At 40.2% G+C, this 12,730-nt stretch overlaps 1 protein-coding gene across 2 annotated transcripts in view; it reads right to left on the bottom strand.

The window, feature by feature from the left end:
- Positions 1–7,702, bottom strand: part of LOC110296911 (C-type lectin domain family 4 member A-like) — an 18,010-nt gene extending 10,308 nt beyond the window's left edge. Inside the window, exons 1-4 of one of the 2 annotated variants that reach the window (XM_021165714.1) lie at positions 7,621–7,702; positions 6,295–6,411; positions 3,425–3,526; positions 1,630–1,633 (exon numbers count right to left, since the gene is read on the bottom strand). In XM_021165714.1, the coding sequence (XP_021021373.1) occupies positions 1,630–1,633; positions 3,425–3,526; positions 6,295–6,411; positions 7,621–7,702 (305 nt within the window). The remainder of the gene's footprint in view (positions 1–1,629; positions 1,634–3,424; positions 3,527–6,294; positions 6,412–7,620) is intronic. The other variant, XM_021165715.1, reaches the window with a different exon arrangement.
- Between the last annotated feature and the right edge of the window lie 5,028 nt (positions 7,703–12,730).

The raw sequence follows: 12,730 nt of genomic DNA, 5'->3' as shown, positions 1-12,730 counted from the left end.
GTACAAGGCCCTCGTCCCTCTCTACCCCCCATTTGGTTCTTAGGAGGAGGTCCCCTCGAGACCCTCGAATAACTGGACCTGCTGGACGGGTCAATCCCTGATTTCAAGGTGTACTACAGAACTATAGTAATGAAATCCTCATAGTATTGGCATAAAAGCAGACACACTGATNAATGAAATTAAATGGGAGACTCAAGGGTAAATCCATACACTTATGGACACCTTATTTTTGACAGAAGCCAGAACTACACAATGGAAAAAAGAAAGCATTTTCAACAAATGGTGCGAGTCTAACTGGATGTCTGTATGTAGAAGAATGCAAATAGATCCATATCTATAACCAGGGACAAAACTCAGGTTCAAGTGGATTAAATATCTCAACATTAACCCAGACACACTGAACCTTATAGAAGACATAAGGAATATCCTTGAACACATTGGCACAGGAGACAACTTCCTAAACAGAACACTGATAGTGCAGGCACGTAGATCAACAATTAATAAACAGGACCTTATGAAACTTAAAAGCTTTTTCTGTTAGACAAAGGACACTGTCAATAGGACAAAATGGTAGCATCCAGAACAGGAAAAGATTTTGACCAACTTCACATGCAACAAGGTGCTAATATATCCAAAATATATAAAGAACTCAAGAAACTAGACATCAACAAACCAAAAAAATCCAGATCTGAACAGAATTCTCAATAGAGGAATATCAAATAGCTGAGAACCCCTTAGAGAAGTGTTTAACATACTTAGCAATCAGGGATATAGAACTTAAAAACTACATTAAGATTCCATCTCATACCCATTAGAATGCCTAAGATCAAAAACTCAAGTGACAGCTCACAATGGTCACAGCACAAGGGGAACACTTCTCCACTGCTAGTGGGAGTGCAAACGTGTACAGACACTATGGAAATCAATATGGCTGTTCCTCAAGAAATTGGAAATCAATTTACCTCAAAACCCAGCTGTACCCAACTTGGGAATATACCCTAAAGGTTCTATCCTATCACAAGGACATTGTTCAACTGTGTCAATAGCAGCTTTATTCATAATAGCTACAAACTGGGGGGGGGGACACTAGATATTCCTCAGAGAAGAATGGAGTTTTTNAAATGTGGTACACTTACACAATGAAGTATTGCTTGGCTATTTTTAAAATGGCATCATGAAATTTGCAGGCAAGTGGAAAGAACTAGAAAAAATAGCTCTGTGTAAGGTAACCCATAACCCAGATGCTGAAAGACAAACATAGTATGTATTCTATGTTATAAATGTATATTAGCTGTTAATTAAAAGATAATCTTACTACAACCCACAAACCCAAAAAGACTAAATATCAAGGAGGCACATGAATCTCCTTGGGAAGGGGAAATATAATAGATCTTATGGGTAGACTACNGGGCAGGTGGAAAGTAGGACAGGAAAGATCAAGTTGGGGGGATGGGAGTGAGTACAGGGAAAGATGTCTGGAATTGTGGGCATTTGGGGATCGATGTGGAAAGCTAATGCAATGGAAAGTCCCTGTGATCTACAAGGGTGACCCTAGTGAAGACTCCTAGTAATGGGTGATACAGAGTCTGAACTGGCTACCTTCTGTAACCATGCAAGACTCCCAGACATGGGGCTGGCACTCCAACCCACCCACAAAACCTTTGACCTACAATGTGTCCTGCCTGCAAGATGTGCTGAGGTGACACAGAACTTGTGGGAATAGCCAACCAATGGCTGATCCAACTTGAGGCCCAAGCCACAAGAGGGAGCCCATGTCCAACACTGCCTGGATGGCTAGGAGCTAAGACTGAATAGCCCAGACACCTAGGCTAACCCAGACACCTAAGCAAACACAACTGGAAAAAAATGTCAATGAAATGATTCCTAATAATTTTCTGCTATACTCATAGATCCTTGCCTAGCCCAACTGTCATCAGAAAGCCTTCCTCCAGCAACTGATGAAAACTGATGCAAAGACCCACAGCCAAACACTAGACAGAGCTTGGGGAATGTAGAAGAAGATGGGGAGGAAGGATTGTAGGATCCAGAGGGGTCAAGGACACCAAGAGAACATGACTAAGCAATGTTCACAGAGGTTCACAGAGACTAAATCAACAATCACAGAGCCTATACAGACCTGCACGAAGGCCTCTGCATGTATGTTATGTTTGTCTAACTTGGTGTTCTTGGTGTTCTACTCCTAACAGTAGAGTGGGCTTGTCTCTGTGCTATGTTCACTCCAGTGCGGTCTGCTTGGTAGGCCTAAGGGCCTGAAAGCAGTCACGAGGTGAAGAGTTTCAAGGAAACTTTGCCTCCTGGAACCTTGGTATTCCCATAGCCCATATACTCAAAACCTGTCCCTGCATTAGTCTGGTGCATGGATCCATGTGCTCTCTTTCAGTATTGTTTTATTATAAGTGCCTTTAAGGATTGATTTTTGACATATAGCTAAGCCTCCACCAGTGTTCCAATGGTTCCTAGAAAATCCTCAAAGCTGACCGTGAGCTTGGAATTCAGTAAGAATGTTACCTATTCAGTAACATTCAAATTCACTTCTAGTAGAGACAGTGAAAATAATCAGGCATTACAAACTACAGAGCTAGGAGAGCTCAGGGCTAGTCTGCATAGTAATTACTTAGGACAATAGCCGAGTCACACCCTAACACAGAATATACAATGNCCTAGCAAATAGGTGGGTTGTCTCATGAAAGAGTTAGTGGAAGGGAATTCCCCTGGTACAGGTTTCTTCACTAGGACCAGAGGAATAGCATAATCAGGTATTTATTAACTAGCATTACATCATAGCATTCACCTGGCTCCATTTTAAGTTGTAAACAAGGACTATGCATTACTTTTGTGTCACTGTAACATGGTGGATGTGTACGCCTGGTTTATTTGTTTTTCTTCTGTAATAAAAAGTCTGGCGTTCGTTTGGACAATACATTCAGACCCAACACACTTTATCNTGTCATGTCTGTTNGTCACCCCATTCTCGCCAACTCCATGTCTACTTGCTGGAACCCCTGATTCCCACAGATTGAGGGGAGCCAACTAGGCTCAGTCCGTGGCATCTCTGACACTCTGCCTGCTCTTGGGTTCATTTTCCTCCTCCTGGATTACTTTGTTCAGCCTTGATATCAGGTCTGGTACCTAGTCTTACTGTAACCTGTTATGCCAGGTTCTATGGATATCCCTGGGAGGCCTCCTCTTTTTTGGAGGGAAGCACAGGAGGTGTGAATCTGGGGAAGAAGGGGGTAGGAGGCAGGGACTGGGAGGAGTGGATGGAGGGGAAATGGTGATTGGGTGTAATTACTGAGAGAATAAGTGAAAGAGAAAGACAGACAGAGACAGAAAGAAAAAGGATTTATATAAAACTATTACACTCTACAACAGCAACCAAACACTTAGATATGTTTATTCTTACCTTCCATGAGTGAACCATTTTTTGTGCAGTTCAATTCCTTGTACGTTAAAATTTTTGCAGCTTCTTTTTCTTCAAGGAGTTGCGAGTACTTTTGAAAATAAACTGGAAGAAAACAACCAAAACCACTCATTTTCATGATAGAAGCATACCTTCTTCCTATTTCTTTATTTACTGGTACTAATATCTACAACATCCACATTACATAAGTAGACAGAGCCTGACCACAATTCCCATCACCCTATAGTCAATGGAATCCTCAGCCTCCTAATTTGAAACCACAGATACTTTCAGAACTCACAGAAACGCAAATGACTTAAAAGGCNGGATGAATCCATTATCATGGNTCTAAAGGGAGTGAACCATACCCTTCAATGCTGAATGTACGATGAAAATGTTAATTCTTCAACGAGATGAAGCAGAGATAGATACCCATATTTAAGGATGTAAACGACCTTCTTGTTGGGAGGAAAAGGGATTTGCTAATTCTGAGTAGTTATAGGCTATTTTAGAATGGGAAGTAAGAAAAAGAAAAACCAACAAGTATCTACAGGGCATTGCTTTCTTTCTTAAACTCACATCTTTTCNTCTGAGTTGCTCCTCCATGTACCAGACTCTCGCTCACTCAGAATCAAACTGACTGGCCTCTCCCTCTACATCTGAATGACTTCACTCTCCTGCCTGTGNCTTTGTCCTCCTTATTCCATCACTTTTGCTTCCTCCATTTCTCCAACACCAGCTCTGAAAAGGGTCATCAGTAATATCCCAGGGCACTCATTGGCCTTCTTGGCATTGGACTTGAGCCCAGTTGTTCTCTTTCCCTTCAGCCCTTGAACCATTGCTCTATCAGGTTTTACCTCACCTTTTGACCATCAATTCTTGTCTTTTATAATCTCTTCTCCCTCAATCCACCCCTTTAAAATGTAACTTTCTACAGCCCTATCATTATCCTTCCTTCTCATACAAATTCTTCCCGAGTGATGTCATGTATTGCTTGTCATATGATTGTCATATTTTGTCTGCTGTCTATTTGTATGAGATTTTTTTGCTCACTAAATACAAACATATTAGGTTCACCTCAATATGCCTAAAACTAAAGTCAACATCTACCCACTTAAACGTATAATTTATCATATATTCTCTACCTCTTTGATCAACTTCATAGTTACTGAGTTTTCATCATAAGAATAGTAAAGTCACATTTTACTTCTTGGACNCCTTAATTCCTAGACTCCATACTCATCAAGCATCTATTTCCTTGATCCTATACCTTTTACATCTCAAAGCTGCCTCCTTCCATGTTCTCCGGACACTTATTTCATTATCAGATTACAAATTAGCCNTCTCATTTATTTCTTTGCCCTAATAATTCTATTTTCAGATTCCTGCAAAAACACCATCTATAACCTAAAAACAGCTACACAAGTTCTTTATTTGAAACAGTACAATGGTTCTCCATGGCACTGAGGGTTTGCAAAAAATAACCACAATTTTTAACTTCTGTATTCACACACCATTGCAATGTGGTTTTGCAACTGTCACAGTTCAAATTGAAAAAAAAAAAAGTTTCCTGTTTGAGCTCACCAAGAGAATGTGCAAAATGAGCTCTGATCTACTAAATTTTTTTGAGAGCCTGGCTCATGGCCACCCTCAATCTTGGAAATCTACAAGCTACCATGTAAATAAGCCCCAGCCCTCCTAAGGACTCATAAAGGTGAGCCACACTGTTAGCCATTCCAGCTGGCCTCCTCTTCCTCAGAGCCTGAGTTGCCTGGACACATACACATGCCTAAGTTCAGCTAGGACAAGAGGAGCCATTCAGTGGAGATCAGCCTAAATTGCCAAACCATAGAAGAATGAGATAAATAAATATGTGTATTGGCTCATTACATTGACATGGATTTATTAAGTAGAAAACAATACTTGATTAAAGAACACTCTTTAGGAGAAATAACTGGTTTTGTACGGGTGCACAGCACATGTTCTGCATCCTGCTTGTGTCTACCTAGGGAAATGTCATTTCTTCTACACTTAGCACTGTGTGCTTCAGCCACTCATGCTTCAGTTTCATCCCTCTGTGACATTCTTGGTACCCACAGTTCTAGGTGTCACCTCTTTTAGGAAAGCTATCACAACACAACACTTCCAGAACAATGTTGCAGACCCTAGTTTATTTTCATCAGATATAGTCTTTTTACATAGCCCAGGCTAGCTCCACACTTACTGTCTTACTATCTAACATCCTGAGTAGCTAGGATAATAAGAGTCTGCCATTATATTTAGCTGACACAGATTCATTGACTTTCCTCTAAATTTCTTGAGAACAGAGTCTGTGTTCTTCCTGGACTTGGTTTGACACATCATCTGTAATACATTAATGTGTGCTATTACTATATTATTACTATTACTTTATTCTGAGTGTGCAAATAAATGAGTAAAGCATCCTAAATATACAACTTTTCATGCATTTTTTAAATTTTTTATACACTCTCAAATCTTTGATGAACAGAAATCCACCCATTTGCTCAGGTTGCTTTTAGATTTCTCATAATATTAGGCAGGACAGAAGTAGCTAGGAATTAGCTGAAGAACTCTTCTTGGATAGTTTCTTCCTAGCTCTTTCTTGTCCACAAGCTCACATTAGATGAAAGAGCCCTATACACATACAGCTTGACATCTTGATGCAAATGAAAAAATGTAGATTTGACCTCTTAGCCTAATAAAGACAATCCCGCACAGACACTCATGAATGTGATTTTAATTTTCACCAAAGAATATTTCTTCTTCATATTTCCATTAAATGCCAAGTGCTAGAGTGGAACCTCTCTTCCTCTAAGGCAGACATGGCCCATTGATGTGTGCAGGATACTTACTGATAAAAGCAACTAAGAATGTGATTGCCAGCAGCAGGAGAAGTACCATCACGGATGTAAGAAGCAGTGAGGGGGAACCAGGCTTACTTAGATCACGGATAGGTTTCTCTCTGGGAGCTAGAAGGAGAAGCACATTCATTTCATTAGAAATAAGTTCCATATTTGTTTCTTCTTTTCCACACTTCTCTTTACCCATTTTCTCTGGAATACATAATTTACTAATAGTATGAACATTTCAAGTAACAGAAAAATAAAAGCACAAACTTACACTGTTGAAATAACTGATATTAATATTTTGAGATCTGAAAAATACTTTATATATATATATAGGAAAATACTTGGTTCATATCCTTTCATGGAGGGGTGTGTGTGTGTATGTGTGTGTGTGTGTGTGAAGGGAAGTGTAATGAGGTAGAATCTCACTGTGTAGTACTGGATGGTCTGCAACTCATTATGTAGACCAGACTGGGCTCAAATCTTCAGTGATCTTTCTGCCTCTGCCTCCTCAGTGCTGGAACTAGGCCAATCCTGGTCCTTGCAGTAAATCTTAAAGTACGTACATATAAAGTGTTTTCCTGCATGATGACCCAACATAAATAGTGCCACCTGGCCTACGACTTTTCTTTACATTAGTNTTGAAAATACATTTTCATTTCACTGTGTTTTCTTAGTGTTCTTTATTATAGATTCAGCACTGTATACTTAAATAACTTCCAAACTGCCAAAATATTAAAGACACATATACAATAACAGATAAATATATCTATTCATAGTCCATCACTTTAGCATAATGTCTGTCTGCTAGCCACCACCACATGGCTGGAAACTTCATGGACAAAGGTAGAATTTAGTGGCACAGCAACTGGCCATCAAGTGAGAGGTTCTGCTGTGATTTATAGTATAAATGAAAAAGTTCCTTCAAGATAAAATCTCAACACAGAAACAGTTTTCATGAAGTTACAAAATACTGTCAAACATAGAGGGGAGAGATCACTATTAAACAATATGACTTCATTTTCAGAAAAAATATGTATTTATGTTCATTTATATAGAGCGGTAAATGCAGCAAGATTCAAGGTTTCGTTTCTGTAAATGGCAAGAGCAAAAGACATTATGAGAAAGATTTTCCTTCCCACTATATAACTGTCCAGCTCTTCAAGTCGATCTACAAACAGTTTAAACAACTGAGACTCCAGTAAAATACCAGATGGGAGCACTCAAAGAATCATTCACAAATACCACCTAANTTTGCTAATGGCCATTCCTTTATCCTCCTGTCTACAGAAGTACAGAAAGGTGGTTTTGTTTTCTTTTGTTTTGTTTTACCTGCAGGACATTTTGAGTAGGTGTCCAAGGAGTCGGATTCATTCGTGATCCTCACTTCTGCATAAGTGATTTCTGAAGCCATTTCAAGAAAAGACCTGCCTCCCTCAGAAAGCACAACTCATTCCCTCTCTAAGGCTCTGTAGTATGTAAGAACCAATTGCAGAACCAAGTTGTCATGTCACACAATTGTATGAAAGAAGAGGGATGTCTCACTAGGCTAAACCACATGAGAACAAGAAACCACAGCATGGGACCATTCAGGTCACACAGGGGAAATGCAACNTCTTAATACAAGAAAATAAGAATTGTAGCCCTCAAACCCACTCAGCGAGGTATGCAAGTACTACAGAGTGGGAACTCAAAGGGGGAAGAAAAGAAATAGGAAGGAGAAGAAAAGAGGAACCATGCTATTAGAGAATTCTATCCTAAGACACAGCAAACATAAATTCGTGCAGTTCTATATGCAAATCGGTTTTCCTTTTTTTTTTTTTTAAGGAAAACCAGACAACATGGGAAAACACTTAAGACATGACATTGATTTTGACTGAAGAAACAAATTGTGATATCACATTCTAGAGGACCATTGTCCCTCGCCATTGTGTGGGATCCCACTTTTCTCTCAGCTGCCTACAGTATTGGGAAGGCAAAGCTCATATCCTGTTTCTTCTGAAGCTGATCCTCTGAGCACTCTGCCTCCTGCCACAGATTCATAACTACCTGCATGGGGACTCTCCANTCACTTTGATATTGGTCACATCTAGAGCTCCTGAAACAGCTCTGGATAGTAGCTGTGGGAAGACTCTGTTCTCTCCTTGTGCCTCTCTTCTCTTAATCCTTATGCTCCTCAGCATGAGGAGGATGCAGCATGCAGGATTATGCAGTGTTCACTGCACTGTTGGAAAATCAAATGGGTCACAGTGTAAAAGAGGGGACACTTATATTAGTTGCTAAAGTTGGGATTACTTGAGTCCCTCTTACAGACATCTTCCAGCTCATAGCCACAAACTCAACCTTCAGTTCTTCCAACTACTTCCCTTCTTTGAATCCCCTCTAGCTACTCCCATGCTTTTACATATAACAAGCAAAGAGCATGTGAATGCATAAGAAACACACACAGTTTGTTTTTATTGGTTTTCTCTTGCTTTTGTACCCAAACATACCGAAAACCATGGGTTCATACTATAACCACCATTTTAATATAATGCCACAGATTTCATTTTATTTCCCAGATGTCTGCGTTTCTAACCTACATCTGTGAGTGAAAACAATCTATGTTTATTATCTGTATCTCAAACTGCCAAGTGATAATCTTTAGGATGCTACTCCTCTCCTTCCCACATTGATCACCCTTCACTAAGAGGCCTGTCCCTTCTGGATAGGCTCCAAACTTCAGGTCAAGCTTATGTCCCCTGAAGTGATGCCTTCCTTCATTAGGCTGAATATTCCCACACAGGACCAGACACATTGCTGAAGTTCTTACACCTTGGCTGTGGAAAACCTCCTTTGACTTACTTGTGCTCTGACTCCTCATACTGATCTCTGAGGAGACTTCATTCAGCCTCTTTGGGGCTTTATTACTCCACCAAGGTCACCTTGATGGACAGAAGTGATCATTGCCCTGAAAGGTATGGAGGGGNCACACAGAGGTATCCCACCAAACAGACATCATCCTTACCTTGCCAGTCCCTGAAACCCACACCAACACTGCCTTCTGTTTAGACACTCTCCTCATCCTACTTGACTGCTAACCCCCAATGCCAGGTCACCCACAACCAGGCAAGAATACTCTCCTTACCTTAATAGACAGTAATGTCCCATACTCAGCTTTCCACCATATACATTCTACCCATGCCTGGTCTACCCCCTGCAAGGAAACTTGTACTGAGAATTTTGGAATTTTGATTTCTTCTAAAAAACACAGAAATATAAGAATATGTTTTCATTTTAATTGAAGTTGTGGGGGTATGAAGTTGCTTCGGACTCTTCACAGCAGCTAGCTATGATCAACCTTGTGCTCTAGTAGTGGTGTGATTTTGCCAGTTTCTACTATTGTGTCATGTTTGGAATTCTGGGAACTTTTCAGAGGGCGTGTAGATTCTATAGCCCCAATAGTCAGGGTTGGTGATTCTTGGGGAGGGGGGGTAGTTTTGTTAGTAGTCATGCTCAAAGAAGAAAAAAAGAAAGAAATTAGATTCAAGGATCTCTCTCTTCCTCTCTCTCTCCCATCTATCCTTTTTCTCCCATCTAGTTAAAGTGTGGTAAAATGAGAGGGAGCAGAGATAAAGTGTGGGAAAAAGAAGAATCCACAAAAAAAGACAGGCAATATGTGGTGCCTCAATCTGGGGCTCAAAAATTAAAGATAAAAATGAGAAATTTGATTTCAAATGCCATGAAGGAAATGACATGTGGCGAGGAAAGATGGCTACTTTGTTTTAAGAAGCCAGTAAAAAGTTTATTGCAGCTGCTACTACTAGGATATCCCCAGCAATGCTCTCAGATTTTCTGGGTTGGTTTTTTTTCTATCTTTGTATATTTTGTTTCCAAAAAAAGTTTGAAAGACTGTCTGAGGAGTTGGAAAAAATTGTGGCTAGAAATGGAGGGGCATGAAATACTAAAAAGGGAGGGTGGAAACAAAGGGGGTCAGTCTATTCTTTTGTTTCTGAAAGTATTGTAAAGTTGGCTGTGCAGCTGGAAAAACTGTGGGTGGAGGTGGAAGCACAAGAGAGCAAGGATCATTAAACAGGGAGAACATGAAAGGCTCAGGCCTGAGCAAGAGAATGGGGATTTCTCACCGGAAGAATGAGGAAAGAGACTGTGCTAGAGGGTGGATGGGTCAGAAAAAGCTGAAAAAGCAGGAGGACAATCTGATGAAACAGGCCATTTTGAGAGAAAGGGTTAATCTCTAACCAATTGTGCTGACAGAGTGGGAGAAGGGGAAGCCTGGAGTTATGAGACAAACATCAGCTTTCCCAAAAGTCATACAAGAAGTACCTGGTAATGGTACAGAACAAGGTTATAACAAGATAGGATGGCATCCTATGGAAATAATACGTGTAAAGAAGCCACGATGTCATATGAGATGCACTCAACTTATGTGAAACAAATTCTAAATAACTGGGCTACTCTAAATAGAATTATACCCCAATACTGGAAGAGATTGGTGATAGTTATACTAAAGGCTGATCCGCAGTTGCAATGGTTAGCAGGGTAGAGTGAAGAAGCAGCAAATATTTAACAGTGAAATAGAGCAAGGGGAATGATACCTGCATTGATCTTAAGTANTCTCTCTTTCCTCTCCTGTTCTATGAGAACTGAATATATCCTATCTCTGATGCATTCTGTTAAATCTTTGATTCATCACCACTTTGTCAACCTCCCNCNCNCACACACACACACAAATTAGACATCACTTTCAAATATGGCTGCTTCCTTCTATTGTTTGGGATCAAAGGTGTATACGAAGTGCATGCCTGTATGCCAGCCAGACCATACTATAATCCATAGAGTATCTGTATTCCAGTCAAGTCACATAGACCTAGAAGGTACTCGGATGTGAGTCTTTCCATAATATGAGAGTAGCCAAGTCCCTCTCCAGTGCTCAAAGAAGAAACAAGAAGACAGTCTCTCTCTCTCTCTCTCTCTCTCTCTCTCTCTCTCTCTCTCTCTCTCTCTCTCTCTCTCTCTTCTATCTAGTGAATAGGAGGTGAAACCTTGGGGATAATGTAGGGGGATAAAGGATAAAGGGTGGAAAAGAAAAACCCATAAAGTAGTAAAAGACAAGNAAACCTCTTTTCAACCTTCTGTGTCTTTGAATCCCAACCCAGTACAAAGCCAACATTATTCTTGGGTTCCTCTTCACCTCTTCCAAATGTTGAGGGTTGTTTTACTTCTCCTGTCTCATCAGCAAAGAGGCAATATATAACTGGTCTTTGATCCTTTGTGGGTTCTTCTTTTTCCCATCATTTATCACCCCAATTTCACCCCCATCACTATATAAGAAAGAAGGATAGAAGAGAGAGAGATCCCGAAATCCAATTTTGTCCTTTCGTTTCTTTGAGCATGACTACTAACAAACCACAACCAACCCCCCTGAATGATCCACAACCTCCAACCCCACCTGTAAGCACATCTTTCCATTTAGCATACCCCAGTTTACTGGGGCTGGTATTAGCATGTAGTTTAGCAGCAGAGCGGCCTTCCTTATCTAATTGTAAAACATTTAAGGTAAAAAGAGCTAAGGAGAGGCTTATCTTTGGGGTATGGCCATAGCCTATTCCCCCTTTTTTGTTTTATTAATATTTTTTAAGGTTTTATGTGCTCTTTCAATGATTCTTTGGCCTTGAGGATTATATGGCAGGCCGTGTTTAACTTGTACTTCCATCTGTTGACAAAAAGACACCAGGGTTTTGGCAATATATGCAGGGCCATTGTCTGTTTTAAGTTGTTGGGATTTACCCCAAGCAGCCCAGGCCTCCAAACAATGCTGTATAACATAGGAAGCCTTTTTCTCTGCCATGGGAGATGCATAAACTATTCCTGAACATGTATCAATGGATACATGAAAGTATTTCAATTTGCCAAATTTTGAAAAATGTGTCACATCTATCTGCCACACCTGTAGAGGGAGCAATCCTCTAGGATTTACTCCATAAGAAGGTGGGTGTTGAAACTCAAGGCAACGTCTACAGGTAGTGACTACATCCCGAGCTTGTGCTCTAGAGATTCTAAATTTTCTCTGCAAAGTTTTAGCATTAACATGAAATTTAGAATGAAATTGTGAGGCTAACTCCATAGGGGATGGTAAAAATATGAACTCTATATGAGCACAATTATCCACAATATCATTTCCCCTACTTAAGGGTCCTGGAAGCCCACTATGGGCATGGACATGTCCAATATATAATGGTTGGCATCTTTCCTACAGCAACTTCTGTAATTGTAAAGCCAAGGCTTGGATACGAGGTACTACGAGCTTTTATTTGGCCAGCCACTTCTAGGGATAAAACTAAATTAACTACATATTGTGAATCTGAAATTAGATTAAAAGGAAAATCACAATCCTTAATGACCTCAATAACTATTTGTAATTCCACCATCTGCGGAGTACAGG

This window comes from Mus caroli, chromosome 6, assembly GCF_900094665.2.
Source record: "Mus caroli chromosome 6, CAROLI_EIJ_v1.1, whole genome shotgun sequence".
Taxonomy (NCBI): Eukaryota; Metazoa; Chordata; class Mammalia; order Rodentia; family Muridae; genus Mus; species Mus caroli.
The sequence above is the reverse complement of the archived record's forward strand: the minus strand, read 5'-3'. Positions and strand labels throughout refer to the sequence as shown.